Below are 16634 nucleotides of genomic sequence, written 5' to 3' on the forward strand. Positions count from 1 at the left end.
GTAAAGGAAATATTGGCAATGACTAAAAAAAACAAAATATTAATATTTAGAATACAGAAGGAGCTTCTGAAAACCAACCAAAACAAACAAACAAAAAAAAACTTTTATGATGTAAGATGTAAGAATATACAATTCACACAAGAAATCCAAAATCTAACAAGAATAAATGAGATACCTAAACTCAGTGGTAATCAGGAAAATATAAATTAGAACAGGAAGGCAATATATATTTACACTTACTACCCTAGCAAAAATTAGAGAACAGTACATTAGAGAACAATGTAAAAAAATAAAGAATGCAGAAACACATAAAAGAATGTGGCAACACACTAAACTTCTTTCTCTACAAGAGGGAATATCTCCAAAGTGAACCATTTCAGAGACACATCTACTTGGAAAATTAAGGGTACACTTAAGCAATTTCTACTCCCAGAGAAATTCTTAAGGGAATATGTTCAAGGCTGTTCCTGGCAGCACTGTCAGAGAAGGATGTTAAAGGACATCTAGGTATCCATCAATGGAAGAGTAGGTATGTAAAAAATAGTGGGTGGTCACCATGGAGTGGCACTGTCCAAAACGGAGCCACTGGCCACATGTGGCTATTTAAATTTAATTTTAAATAAGTAAAATTAAATAAAATTAAAATTTCAGTTTCTCAGTCACACTAGCCATATTATTCACTATAATAGTGGCTATAAAGTGCTTGGTAGCCATATATAGCCTGTGGCTCCTACTTTGGATAATGCAGATATAAAATATTTCCACCCTGGAGTAGTTAGAAGAAATGGATTAAATGTTCATACAGTAACACAGATGATCCTTAAAAACATAGCACCTAGTAAAAATAATTTGCAATACCGTTAGGTACAGTACATAACAGTGGTACATAAATTAAAAATGTACACAGAAAATAACATACCTTAACCAAGTTAAATCATTTAAATAAAAAGATATGCCAGATTAATGGTTTCAAAGGGTTGGAGTCGAATATAGGGACAAAAGGAAAAAAATAATAAATCCATCCATACAGATTTTCAAGCTGAGAGGAGTGGCAGAATATGGAGTACCTGCCCTCATTGTGCTTGTCCTTTGGGAAAGATCACAGTATGAAAAAGGCATGATTCCTAAAACCAAGGAACACATAGTTCATTTGGGACATGACTCAAATAGCCATAGAAAAGTCATAAAAAAGCAAAAAGAAAAAAAATTGATAAGCATCCAACAAAAAGAGGGTTATAGGAATTCCAAGGTGAGAGAGAACCAGGTATGATTTGGGGGAAGAAGGGATACTCTATGTGGGTCTTGAAGATGGTGGAGGGAAATGAGGAGCTGGGCCAAGAGCATTCTAGTCAGACTAGACAGCTTGCCCAAAGGAATGGTAGGAAGAAGCCACACATAGTTCCCTCTTTCAAGTAAAACACAAAAAATGGTAGAGAATCAGACATGAGGTCAGTAAAGGAAACGAAAGCAAGAAGAGCCAGTACTAGCATATAGATACTGGGTGGCCATATTGCCCAGTTCACCTGGGAATGCCCTGGTTCATGTGTGCTGGCCCAGAACAATTATTAGTAGAGCCTTTTCATATTCAAAGTGTCCCAGTTTGAGCAAGAAAATATATCACTTTCCTACCAATAGAAACAGGCTGATAAAATAGTGTAACAGAGGGCTTCCTCTTTTGATACATTATATATTTTGATTTAATACATTATATATTTGAACCAATCACCGTCCTGATGCTATAATCATAAGGATTAGAACAAAATTAAAGTGTGTACTTTTGGAGAAACCATTTTGCTGTAATCTTTAGAAATGATAAGCTGGTCCATGGAAAAAATAATTTAAATGAAAATTGTAAATGTGCTTCAAAACAATTGCCTCATTCTGAAACACTCATCAACATCCCTATTATGACGAATTAGGCTCTAATAACGCTGACTGGAATTCCCAGCTAATAGTATGAGGTTGGTAGAGCCTAACACCAAAGTCACTCCAGCAGGAACAAACCTAATGGCAGGTGATATCAAAACTGCCACATGTATCCTGTTCCATATTTGAAAGAACATGGAGAGAAGAATTCAATTAGGAAAACTCAGTTACAATCAGAATGCGCTTAACATTTTGATTACTAAAAATAAGATGCTAAAAGCACAATTACCTCAATTTTGGTTAAGAGGTCTTGCAGTTCTCCTGATTCATTCATTGACAAAATTTTCTCAGCACCCTATTAACAAGAAAGGGTTGGGGAGGGAAGAAAATCCATTTTGTTAGTATTGGAGGAAACAAAGTTCTAGCCAGGAGATAGCTTAACCCACAAGATATTGAACACCATTCCTCCCTTCAGGTCTAAGTAAACTTACAACCAGGAGGCCAAATTGGGGAGTAAATTTCTTCTTCCCTTCACATATTCTCCCATTTGTTAAGGTTTAGTGGAAGCCAAAGGAAGACTGCCAGCAGGAGGTGAGAGCCAGGAAGCCCACAACTGTCAGATTAGGTCCACATATGGAAGGTTCCAGCACACCCTCGGAGTTGTTCAGAGAGCCTGAAGGCCGCTGTGCCACCTGGGAAAGGAGACCATTGAGCAAATTCCCAGCTGGGGCTGTCTCCACCCTATTCCCATCAGTGCTGACATAACCCTTATAGCCATGCATGTAAAGACAGCAGCAGCTAATAATAATAAGGAAATTAATAACACTGACACTAATTAAGCACACATTATGAACCAGGCACCCAACATCATCTGATTGGAAGTGGTTGACTCTATTAATAGCACAAAGTGAGCCTCAAAAGAGGCTCATACATACAAAGAGAACCGACACTTTCAACAGCCCCCTTGACACAAAACCTGAGCCTGACACTCACCCTAACCCATGCCCTCAACTCAGCCTTTGGGGAAGGTCACCGCAAAGCCAGCTGGTCGGACCTTCCATGCTCCTAGGCCCTAACCCTAACCCTAGGTTGGGTTCTGAGAGGTCCATTCCCAGAGGCCTGGCTCCAAAGTCCAAGGGACTAAGAAATACCGGAGGACTCAGCCTGCAACATGGAAGGAAACAGTGCCATATGGAACTCCAGAAAGGATTCAGAGCAGGAGAAATCTGAATGCAAACCTGAGCCAGTCCTAAACTTGACCATGAAAAGGAGAACAGGGACAACGTTTGCGCTTTCCAACAAACTCATGGTGTTTCTTCTTTTCTCCTTTCCTGTCCAGCCTCTTATATTCTCCTACTCGATTTCCCAAAGTAGAGGCATCGAGAGGGAAGGAAATTACTTCTGATCAAAGGCAGAGACCATGTATGCCTTGTTCACCACATCTCCCTGGCACAGAATAACAACTGCTGGCACAGAAGAGAGGTTGAAACAGTTTTTGATTAATCAACAAGAGTAGGAAAAATAGCATCACACAGTAAGTAGTTCTTGGATTCAATTCGTGCTGGGCAGGGCAGAAAACACAAAGACTCACTTAAAAATTCTTTAAAGCTCTTCGTTCTTAAGAAGGTTAGAATAGGTTTTTATGCAAACACCCAACAAAGCCAGCCACAATGTAGAATGGAAAAGAAAAGTGTCAACTGGGCAGTGCAGAGAAGGACAGTGAGGAAATCCTAACATGGGGGAAAGGATCTGCTTATTGAGGGCAGAGAGGGCGTTCTGAGGTTAGCGGCATTTGATCCGGACCCTGAAGCTGAAGGAGGGTTTCTAAGACAGTGTAGGCAATTTTCATACTGGTGTAGAGGAGCCTTGAGTTCTGGGTTTTATTTTACTTCAGTTTATCTTATAAAATTCATGTCATCTGAATCACCATCAGAAATGTCAACTTGATATATTAAAAAGTACTACAAATGAATACCCAGGGCTACAGAGAATGTATATAGATCAGGTTATTTTGTTTCCATTGGGGGTGGCTTGGCCAGGAGTACAGACAGACATACCTACAGTGGCAACCAAGGTAACAAAAGCACCGAACGAAACATGGAATTCTAAATCATAGCAATAACTGGCACTATTTTACTTTGGCTGCATTCTACTTCTTTAAAGGAGTCAGCTACGCGCTAAAATGGAAAAAGCTTCTGGGGAATCGGGTCCATGAACAAATTCAGCAAGGAGAATATATGACTCATTTTTCTTCAATGAAAGCACATGCACCACAATGACCCTAGACAAAATGAATGTACCAGAGAAGCTATCATGCATCTGCTTTCCAGCACTTTTCTTATCTCAGCCGTCAGCGGAGCCTTCATTGTTTAGAATACAATGCATAGGCGTTCTCATTACCCATCAATACATGAAATTTGCCCTGCAAAGGGCTTTCTCATTACCCGTCAATACATGAAATTTGCCCTTCCTCAGCCAAATAATTCCAGCACCATCAATAATACAAGAGCAGATTCTGCGTTTCAATAGAAACACCAGCTTTGCTCACCTTAAGCTATATACCTAAATGCATGATAGTCACCGCTCTTCAAGACACACCTGGGGTCTGGTGCATAGCCGATATACTAAGTGCTGAAGGTGGGAAAAATTCTGCTCTGTACCTAAGACCGGGGAGCTGAGTACTCGGTCCCTCTCTCCACGGCTGCTACTCAATATGGCATCCACCCACAAGTCCACCTGGCTGGCCCTCAGATCATTTCCTCGGAATGAGCACCCTGCTTTTTTGCCAAGTACTGAACAGAAACAGTAGTCAAAATCCCCGCCTCCCCCCTGGGTCCTGCGTCCCCAACCTCCACCTGACCCTGTCTTTGATGAACCTAAGTGCAAGCTTTTACAAGGCAGGACAAGGAAGTCGCTGTCCTCTCTGCTCCGAAGCAGCAGCAGGATGGGGATCTCAGCTTCGCTGGCAAGTCTCAGGAAAAAATGAGATTCCTCCCATCCTGAGGCTTGGAACATTTCTCAAGCTATCCCACCACCTACCTGGCTCTGCACTGTATTTTGCTGTTCCAAAGGTCTCATTCCCTGCAGTTTTCCATCAAAAACATTCTAATTATTACTTGGTTTATAAAAACACTTTTGTGTCCAAAAAAGGGAGTGTATTTTGGTAAGTGTTGACACTCTTAGGGAACACTCTTTTCCCGGGTGGTATTTGGCTAAGAGTATCATGTGTGAGTTGGTTAGCTTTTAAAATGTAAGTCTACCATTCAGTTCCACACAAGTGGAAAGTAGCAATTAACTAGTCTTTCTGTTCCTCGGCATAGATTACCAGGACTTCCAGGACACCAATGGGAATATTTCTAATGTATTTTTCCAATTGATTCAGAATTTTTTTCTGAAAATTAATACAATCTTGAAATTAATGATCACAAGAAGGTGCTGGGTGCTTTAGAGAAGCTGGCACTTTTCATCATCAGGGCAAAGTAAGCATTATTATCTCATTTTTTTTTTTAAATAAAGTAAAGCTTGAAGAAAATAAGGAACATGGCCAGTATCTTTTAATTCATCAACACAAAGCCTGGCCAGATCTTGAATTCAGGTCCCCCTGCCTCTAAGCCTGCACTCTTTCCACGATGCCTGGTCACTGACAGAATTTTTTAGTTGAAGAAATGCTACAGATAAATCCTATTCTGAGGAACAGGATGGTCTATGATTGGGATTCGCTGTTGACAAGGTGCCCAAGAAAATCAAGCGAGTGCAAGCTTTCACTGTAATGACTTTAAACAATCCATTTAAATGTGCTGGAGAACCTAAGAAACAGCCCAGTTTTGTTCTTATGTCAGTGTCATGCCTTATTTGGTTATTTCAAAAACACTGCATATTCCAGGAAAAAAGGTTAGCTCATTATCAACTTCAATACATAAAATTAGCTCTATTCTCAAATTCTTCCCACCTTAAAGTTCTGAGCAGTGAGCTATGACAAGTGAAGAAACCACTTTATTTTACATGTAACAAGTTCCTCACACTAAGTTAAGTCAAGACTCCATAATCGTTTCTCATATAAGTCACCAAAAAGAGACTCACACTTTCAAGGAACAAGAACAAGTTGAGAAAAGATATCAGCCCCTTGCTGATTAGGACTGCCAGACTCTCACCCACCATTTTTGATCCATGAATGTGCAAAAGTGTGCCACCATACTCACTCATACTCGTGTACACTCACTTATTTCCACATTCGACACAATTTGGAGCCTCCATGGTGGGTTAGGCACTGTGCTAAGTGTTAGAGATCTAAACAATAAACAAACAAAAAGGCTCCCTGTTCCTGAGGGAACCTAAAATCTTTTGGAGGAGACAGATGGTTAACAAAAGATCACACAAAAAATGTAAGTTTATAACTGTCATAAATACCCACAAAAGAGATGTCGGTACAAGATGTTGTAAAAGCATATATAGAAAGGTGTGATTAACCTAATCAACAAGATTGGGGAAACTCTATAAAGTAATGATTAAGTTGTTATCTTTATGAAAAAGAAAATGTAACTGAGCACATAAATGGAAGGAAGGAAGAAAATTAATTAGGGCAATAAGGTGACCAATTATCCTATGTACATGACTTTCGGTGGTCACCATTTCCTTTGATCCAAAATAAGAAAAACCACGTTCCATGAAACATGCTATCAGATTCCACGTAGTATTTTGGATTGGTGCCCTGGAAGAAATGGAGGGAAGACACCAGGCCACAGTGTAAACCATCAATTTTACCAATAAGCCGAGGAGAAGATAAAGTCGGTGTAAGCCAGCTTGGATTCATACTCTTCCAGATCTCTGTGAAGAGTTGTAGGTCAAGGGTTTCCAAACATCATCACCAAAAACCAAAATAAACAAATACAAACAAGTATTCTTTTTCTGAAGAATTAATTAAAATCACACATATAGATTTTAGCTGTCTCCAGGCTGATATATTTCCATGCTGATATCCAGGCTCTGCGAGTCCACATTGAACAACCATGTTTGGAAACCACTGACCTGTTTCCAAGATGTCCAGAAGAACTAAAGAAATGTTCTCATTAACCAAAACCAAACACAACTTTTAAGGTGCATATATATATGAGCATATTGTGAGTTATGCTTATATATTATATATTATTTTGTTTTGTTTTCTATTTACATTTATTCACATACCACTTCATCTTGCTAAGAAAGTTGCCCACAATGAAAGATCCATACAATGATATAATAAAATAAAATTTGAATAAAAATTTAGGACATAAGAAATATTCTAAATACATTTCAAAATGATAGCTAGGATTGAGCCTTTAATTTAATTCTAAGCCAGCTCCTGGGTTGAAACAAAGTTTTTCTTAGCATAGTCACCAAACAACTCAATGCCTTACTATAATACTTTAGATGATCTGGTTACTATAATAAATAATATCCCTGCTTTTTCATTAACCATAAAAACAGTTTCCAAATAAATGCCAGCACAGACAAGTGGCTCTTGACTCAAATAGGGCAAGTTTTCATCCTTCCTGCTGGCTTCAAGCAAGACTCCTTTCGCCTTTTGCTTAACTACCTCCCTGCCATATATTTCTCCCTGTTTTACTGGACACCTTACATTGCTTGCTGGAGTATCTTCTGGTGATGGGGATGAAACCCAAACTCCTCTGCATGATTGAAAAAAAAAAAACCTCTAAGATCTGGAGGTCCCAGCCCTCCCAGCCCTGTCCTTTAATACCTTATACTCATGATACTCTGAATCTCTCTCCTTCTCCTGGACATACCAGGTCTTTCCATGAGATAATATGCCAATACATGTGTTCTGTATCTTTGCCCAACATTTCTTCTATCCTTCCCACACTGTCCTGGAAATCTTCTCGACGTCCTTCCAAACTCATCGCGATGTTACCCTATCAATGAAGCTTCTTTGATTTTCCCAGACAAAAATCAGTATTCCTTCCTCTGGGCTCTCAGACCACATTATGTCCCACTGCACAGTGAGCCCAGCAGTGATGACAGGGGCTGCGACTTCTTCAGGGACCCAGTGCTTTGCGTGGGGCACCAGAGACACTCAGTAAGTATTTTCCACATGAATGTCGTCAGCCATTTTGTAGTAAATACAGCATTAAATTCCGAATGGCTGTTTCTTATCATGATGGCTGATTTAAAAAGGACAGAAAAGCAAAGACATAAATCAAAATTCACGTTGGTGAAGGTAAATGGGCAAGCTGATTTGGGTTGATGATAGAATGCCAGACCCCTAGAGGAGTGAGAGGAATGAACACGGTGCAAATGCTTTCCCCTAACCATCACTTCTTTCAGCCAGGCACTTGATGAAAAGCGAAGAGCCAACCCCTGGAGGCTACGGTCTGACGAAGATGGGGAGGCTAGGACTGCCTAGTGTCAGTTGCTAAAGGATCTTTCTGCTGTGTAATCAGGAGAGCAGATGGCAGGGCTGGCATTCAAGGAGCTCAACCAGTACCTAGCACGGCGATTGCCAAAGGATGCTCTCAATTAATGTTTTGTTTCTGGGGCTGCCATGCCCACCAGAACGGGAGGTTACATCAACCCTGGAGACAGGCCACCTGAGCCCTGCTGACAACGGCAGAATTTATTTCAGGAATCAGCTCTGGATCATCTCCAGGACATGAGCAAACTCCACTGAGACCCTGGAGTTCTACACCAAACACTAGGCCTGGAAAATGTTCAAAGCAGGTGTAGCGGTATCCCTCCAGTGTCTTATAAAACACAGTAAAACCTCCATAGAGAATCTCATTCTAAAGAGCACGGTCTTCCTCTGTCCCTGGCAGGAAAAAGAAACTGCAAAATCAACTGTAAACTAGTGGACTTGTTTTGTGTAATTATATAATACGGACTTTGGGGTTTTAAAAAATGCCTGCCAAAGACAGTGATTTAGGTTTTGGGTAATTAATGCCCAGCCATCTTTTTTTTTTTTTTTTTCAGTGTAGCTATAAAGAACAATTTCTCATGGGGGCCAATTTTGCTCTTTTTATAATAAAGCCATATGATCCAAGTAGATGATCACGGGGATATATTGTTCTCTTTTCTATTCAAAAGTCTATCTCTTTTGTGCCTTTATTTATTTATGTGTTCTTATTCCTTTAACATTAATATAAAATTATATAAAAGTGACATCAAGTTACTAGGTTTAAAAAAAAAAAAAACAATACCAGGGTGCCTAGGTGGCTCAGTGGGTTAAAGCCTCTGCCTTCCGTTCAGGTCATGATCCCAGGATCCTGGGATCGAGCCCCGCATCCGGCTCTCTGCTCAGCAGGGAGCCTGCTTTCCCCTTTCTCTCTCTCTCTGCCTGCCTCTTTGCCTGCTTGTGATCTCTGTCTGTGAAATAAATAAATAAAATCTAAAAAGAAAAAAAAAATAGTACTGGGGGCTAAGCTAGAAGCCAGAAGACTATTTTATTTAATAGACTTAAGACTGTTGTTGTCTACTGTGTCACAAAATTCTCTGCATAAATGGATTTTTAGAATGCAATGACTGAAGTTCAGCAAAAGTTTTTTTTTTAATTCAGATATAATTGACACATAACATTTTCCTAGTTTAAGGTATACAACATAATGATTCAATATCTGTATATGTTTGCAAAATGATCACCACGATAAGTCTGGTTAACGTCCACCACAGCACATAGGTACACATGTTTTCTAGTGATGAGAACTTTTAAGATCTACTTTCTTAGAAACCTTCAAATATACAATACGGTGTTGTTAACTATAGGTACGATCCTGCACATCACAGCCCCAGCAGTTTTTTATAACTGGAAGTTTGTACCTTTTGACCCTCTTCACCTATTTTGCCTCCTTGTCCTATGCCCACCTTTGGCAACCACCAATCTGTTCTTTGTATCTATGAATCCATTGTTTTTTTGTTTCTGTTTTAGATTCCGCAAATAAGTAAGGTCATACAGTATTTGTCTTTGTCTGTCTGACTTCACTGATTACCATGATGCCCTCCATTTCATCCATGTTGTCAAAAATGACAAGATGTCATTCTTTCTTATGGCTGAATTATACATATACATATAACATATATGTGTATCACAATTTCTTTATCCATGCATCCGCTGATGAACAGTGAGGTTGTTTCCATATCATGGCTATTGAAAACTTTGCTGCAGTGAACATGGGAGTGCATACATCTTTTTGAATTAGTGCTTTTGTTTTCTTTAGATAAATACCCAGAAGTGAAATTGCTGGATCATATGGTAGTTCTAATTATAATTTTGTGGGAAACTTCCATGCTATCTTCCACAGGGGCCGCACCAATTCACTTTCCCTCCAACAATGCACAAGTGTTCCCTTGTATCTACGTCCTCTCTAACCCTTGTTATTTCCTGTCTTTTTGATTATAGCCATTCTAACAGGTGTGAGGTGATATCTCATTGTGGTTTATATTTGCTTTTTCCTGAAAATTAGTAATGTTAAGCAACTTTTCATGGACCTATTGACCATCTATATGTCTTCTTTGAAAAAAAAATTTTCCAGTCAGATCATCTGCCCATTTTTTACTTGGATTGCTTATCTTTTTGTTATTTAGTCGTATGAGGGTTTTTTTAAGATTTTATTTATTTACTTGACAGACAGAGATCACAAGTAGGCAGAGAAACAGGTGGGGGGCGGGCGGAAGCAGGCTCCCTGCTGAGCAGAGAGCCCAATGCAGGGCTCGATCCCAGGACCCCAAGACCATGACCCGAGCCAAAGGCAGAGACAATCCACTGAGCCACGCAGGCTCCCCAGTTGTATGAGTTCTTTACATTTTGGGGTATTAATCTTTGATCCGATATATGATTGGCAAATATTTTCTCTCACTTGGTAGGTTGCCTTTTCATTTTGTTGATGGTTTCCTTTGCTGTGCAGAAGCTTTTTGGTGTGATGTAGTCCCAGTAGTAAATTTTCACAACCAAAGGTTTTTCTGAATAAGACTCCAGATTCAATTCTAGTGCTCCGCTTACAAATTAATTTAACTTAGAAAAATAATGTAAACTCTTTAAGATTCAGTCTTCTTATTTGTAAATTGGGTATAATTATGCTTCTAGTGTCATTGTAAAGATTACATGAGTTGATGTATAAGTCTAGAAGACCGTATGACACACACTAGGCATTCAATAAATGGTAGGTGTCTATTACAATAATAATTATTATTATTATTGAAGTCTTTTAGAAATATTTTAATTTAAGATTAATTTTGAGGGTACAAAATTTGGTCTGCAAACATTTCCTATCTAGAGTCAGTAAATAATAAAAGAAAAGTGGAGACCAACAAGATTATTACCTAGTTTTTGGATGATACCACCATAAAGTAAAGAGAATGTAATAAAAAAAAAAAAAGGAGGTGGAGTGTCATACAAACTGGGATAAAAGTGACTTATTAAAAAGAACAGTTGCATGTGGTATAAGGAGCTTTGGGTGTTATACGCAACTGATGAATTGTCTAAATTGTTGAAAACTACATCTGAAACTAATGAGGTACTATATGTTGGCTAATTGAATTTAAATTTAAAAAAGGAAAAGAAAAGGTGATATGAAATTTAAGAACCTTCTAGCTAAGTTGTAGAATTGCTGAAGTATTCCTTATTATGAGAGATTTAACTAGCTTTCAGCCAGGGCTCTCTGGAAAGTCAGAAACTAAGGACAGTCAGTGAACAATATTACCGAAAAAAAACTGAGTTGATTATTTTTCTTGGATAACATGGATATTTAATCACTCAGCAGGAAAAATATATGAGAAAGATTCACATGGTGAGGGGAATTGAGAAATATAATTAGTTGACCAAAATGTCAATTATAATTCCATTACTAGGAGGGAGCTCCTACTTAAATAGGCCTAAATCCCAGAGGGGATCCCAGGATATTTAGACATGGTCAGGCTACTGAAGATTCATCACTGAAGCTTATTTATTCAATAAAAATTACTCTATCTTTCTTATTATGAGCTAAGTGAAATAATCACCCCTACCTAACTGCTACCCAGAAAGACTTTTCTGCATTGTCCTGAAGTTCGGGGTCATGAAATGAAACAGATGTCCCATTTTTATAAGGTACTATAATGCTAAAGAGTCATGAGTTGTCTAATAATGGTTCTTTTTAAACTCATGAGAATAAGCTAATGCATCTTCTCAGATCCCAGCAGGAAACGTGGATGCCCAGAGTTTAATTGAGGAGCACTTAATGAAAGGATAATCCACAGAAGTGTGGACGACATTAAGCAAACACTTCACTTGGTGAAACCCTGGGGGTGGGCAAAAACTAAATTGTAACTAACCCTAGGTCTAGCAGTCTTGAAGAAGGTATTACATGGCAGAGTCTAACAAAAGAGATAGCCATGGGAAGGGGGCTGAGATGAACTCGGCAACTGCCAGACCTGCATTTCAGCTTGAAGGGAGCAGAGAACATAGACAGCCTCTCCATCCAGCCTCACTCAGATTCCCCCCTTAGCCTCCCTCTGACTGAAGTCAGAAGACAGAATATTCCGTGTGGGGGCATCTGTCAAGTTTGCCTTTCTTTGGCTCAGAACAGGCTAGTGAAAGGGAGGGAATGGATCTGGAAGGGAAAACAGAAAGTAACCAGCCCACCAGCCATGAATCACATGATTCCTTTCTTTCTACTGGAGTCGCTCGCCATTTGAGTCCATTTATTACGTGTCTTCAGAGCAAGAGGATATATGAGAATGTTTCTGAAAGCCTAGGGTGAAAGGAAGTGAATTGCGTGGGTAACAAGTTATGTTGGAAAGGCTGGACTGCTGGAGTTAAAACTGTGGGTTTGGCCACGTATTAAATCCTGTCTCTGCTACTTAATTGGGTGTGCAGCTTGGGCAAGTTACTTAAGCCCTCAAAATCTCAGTTTTCTCAGCTATAAAATGAAGGGGGAAATATCTGTATTGGGTAGAGTTGTAAGAAATAAATGAGGGAAGGCATGTGACATGCTTAGCATAGTACCAGGCACATATAGAGCCTTGGGAATGAGAATCATATTTGTTTATTTTTGGTTTTTGTTTTTGTTTTTGTTTTTGTTTTTAAAGATTTTATTTATTTTATTTGAGAGATACAGATCACAAGTAGGCAGAGAGGCAGGCAGAGAGAGAGGGAGATGGAAGCAGACTCCCTGCCAAACAGAGAGCCCTATGCGGGGCTCGATCCCAGGACCCTGGGATCATGACCTGAGCCGAAGGCAGAGGCCTTAACCCACTCAGCCACCCAGGCGCCCCTATTTTTGTTGTTTTCAACAAAAGTAGAAGTAGTGTATTTTCCACTGAGTCTAATGCCAAAGACCTATTTTGAAAGCCTCATTGTCAACTGTTTTCTTTCTTAAATCAACAGCAGTGACCTCCTTATTGTGGGATTATCCTCCTCCTATTATTGGTGAGGAGAGAATATTAATTACCTCCACTCCACTGTCACTATCTATTCTCCTTTTTTGTCAGAGAATCCTCTGAAATTCATTTACACACAGCTTACAGAGAAAGGCTGTTTTCCTCAGCCTCCTGTGCAGTTAAATGTAGCCATGGGTCTGAGTGAGACCTTGCCAGTGAGATGTGAACACAGCTTCCAGGCCAGCCACTTAAAAGCAAGCAGCTCGTTCTATACTTACTGTTTTTACCCTTTAACAAGCCGGAAAGAGTGTAATGAAGGTGAGCCATTTCTACCAGGAAGTGAGGACTTGCCCGGAAGGGAGGTACAATAAGATAAAAATCACTCATGGAGCAGAGACAATCTATACCATTGGGCCACTACCAGCTCAAACTCAGTTGAGAGGCAAATAAATATCTACCTTATTTCAACCAATAATCTTTGATTTGTATAAATGGTGGAAAAACACATACATACATAGATACACGTATACATACATAAGGATGGATAGTTGGACAGATGATGGACAGAGACAGATTTACATTGGGTTATAGAGACAGAGACAGAGAGAGATAGAGATAGGATGAGGATAACATAGATGTGAGTTGGAGCCTGGCATAAACTCCCAGGTACTGTTCAAAATTTAAGAATTTCTTTCAGGTATAAGATTTAAGGAAAGAAGTAAAACAGGGTAGAAATAATAGCCTTGTCCAGAGAGATTTCGAATAGCTATTTTTGACTCCTTCCCCATTCCTTTAGGAACTCTCCCTGCCAGAAATTTCTTCTCTTGGGAGGAGGACACCAAGGAACTAACTGTGTAGGCAGATCAGGAAGGATGAATAAAACTCAGGTCTCTAAATCTGAACTGAGAACAAAGCCTGGTACTCCTTTGTCATTTCCCTTTGTCTTGGCCTCTGTGGCCTCCAAAGAAAGTAAGCTTGGGATTTTCCCAAAGTTATAATGCTCCCATGATTCATCACTTGTGAATCTTGGCTGTTACAGGGGTAGGACAATGCCAGGAGGACAGTTCTTAAGGAGTGTGGGAGGGAGGGGTTCGAGCAATGGCCCTAAGTGAAGCCTCTAGTAGTCAGTCTATTGAGAACTTCCCATTAACCATGACCATGAGCACTATAAGCATTACCCATTTAATCTTTACTGCATCTCTGCAAAACATTTTTTAAAATCCTAAGTTTTAAAATAGGGAAACTAAAACTCGAAGGGTTTAGAAAAGTGTGTCACAAGAGTACTTGCTCAAGATTGCCCCACAGCTAACAGTTGTCAGGGTCAAGGTTCACATCTAGATCTATCTGGTTCCAAAGTCTATACTTTTCTTCACTGAACTTCACTTTTTCCATTTTTAAATATATATATTATATTCATATATATATAATATATATATTTTAATATCTACTTCTAAGGGATGCTATGAGAATAAAGCACGATGCTAACATATTAAGCTACAGTTTAATATAGAACATAGTAAGTACTCAATAAATAATGCCCATTGTACTATTATTCCTATAACTTTTACTATTATCCTCACACACCATGATAATAATATATTACAAATTTTGCCTGATGTTCAGTGATGGTGGATGATAAAGAACATAACTTTTAGATCGTGTCATGTCTTAGGTCCCCTAGACCGTTTCAGCCTTTCATTTATGTCATCAGGGAAGGCAAACTTCTGCTCTAAGGTTCTGACCTGTATCTCCTATTTGCCTCCCTGAAGCACAAAAGTAAATGGCTGTAAATAGAGGCCATCTGTTAAAGGATAGGTCTGTTCCAGAGCAAAACCAGAGGGTAAATATGTAGTGCTCTTATTCAGAAGGTGGGCTAATGCAAAAGTCATTTGTGAAATGACCATTTACCTTACCAACCTTAGTAAGACAAAGTGCGATTATAGATAAGAAATAATACCCAATAGCCAAAGGATGAAATAAGCTAAAAGAAATGAAAGCGTACTTGAAGCAGTAAAAAGTACAATATAAAAGTAGATTCCAAGAGTAAAAAGAAATGTAATATAATCAATGAAAACTAGATAAAATGTAGCAAATAAAAACTAAGAAAAAGATATTAGTGGAATAAAATATTGTGACCAAAGCCCCCACAGACCAAGAAAATTAAGATAAAGAGAGTCCCAGGAACATTTTAAAAATAAAACGAAATAGGAAAAAAATATTTGAAAGTAGGAAATTAACCAGTTCAAGTATTATGAGGTATGAGAATAAAAGCCAAGGGTTTTATTAGAATGCATAAATGAGGCAACCTCTAAGACCCAGTAAACCCTCGCATGGAAACTACCCAGGCTTTCAAAGCCAAAGCACCGAATTACTAACCTATAAAAGGCACCACCAAGCAGACAGTGCCTCCAACCAGCATCCTAGCCATCAACCTCGACACTACCTTTCCTCACCTTACATCCAACCCAACCAGTAAATCCTGTAGATTCACCGGCAATGTTCTTCTGGAATCCACCCATCTCTCACCACTTCTACTGCTGATATCCTACTCCAACGGCTGGACTTTTCCCTGCTTTCATTCTTGCATGCCTCCACGTCTCTGCTCCAGGGAAAGCCAAAGTAATATTCTATCAAGTCAGAAGGGTCATTTCACTTGCCAGTCTCCTGATCAAAAGCACTGAACACCTCTGCCTTCCATTCATATCAGAAGCCAGATCTCCTACCGTGAACTACAGGATCCTGTGTAAATGGCCCAAACTCTCCAACCCACCTCAGCCTCACCTCAGTCTCAAGCTCACAAACTTCCCACTGGAAGTTCCTTCCATGTTCTTTTAGCTCCTAGAACAGGCCAACTTTTTCATGCCTTAGCGTACTGGCATGTGCGTCGATGCACACAATACATCTCTACCATCAGAATGCACAACTCCCAGGACCTCTTGTGATGGCCTCCTTGCAACGCTCCAAGTCTTAGCCTCGAGTCCCAGATCCTTACACCTCCTCAGATCATCCAAGTTAATTACACTCTTTTTCTAATTACTAGCAATCCCAGATCCTATTAGCAGTTCACAGTCTATAATTGAGTACATATGTATTTACCTGCTCATCCCCCCCAGTAGAATGTAAGCTGCACGGGAGCAGAGACAATAGCTAGTTCATTCGACACTGTGCATAGCTGGCATCCAGCATGGGGCTGGACTCCTATTAGTTTCTTATAAATATTTGCTGAGTGAAACACCATGCCGTGGCTTCCTTTCCAAAGCTTTGGACTCCCTGGTGGGGAAGAATACTCAAGATTCAGAACCAAAGGCCAGAAAGCAGGATGCTTGGTCTCCTTACCTAACTTCACCCACATCTGGCCTCCCATGCACCCGTAAGTACTGCCTACCTTAGATATTAGTGTTAGGATAATTGGGTACAACAAGGTTGAA

The 16634-nt window shown here is 39.6% G+C and overlaps 1 protein-coding gene across 1 annotated transcript in view; it reads right to left on the reverse strand.

Moving 5' to 3' along the window:
• GRXCR1 (glutaredoxin and cysteine rich domain containing 1) overlaps positions 1–16634 on the reverse strand; it is a 177205-nt gene that overhangs the window by 7764 nt on the left and 152807 nt on the right. The window contains exon 5 of the mRNA XM_032852599.1: positions 2156–2221. Within this exon, the coding sequence (XP_032708490.1) occupies positions 2156–2221 (66 nt within the window). The remainder of the gene's footprint in view (positions 1–2155; positions 2222–16634) is intronic.

This window comes from Lontra canadensis, unplaced genomic scaffold, assembly GCF_010015895.1.
Source record: "Lontra canadensis isolate GAN:19392208 unplaced genomic scaffold, GSC_riverotter_1.0 scaffold1, whole genome shotgun sequence".
Classification (NCBI taxonomy): Eukaryota; Metazoa; Chordata; class Mammalia; order Carnivora; family Mustelidae; genus Lontra; species Lontra canadensis.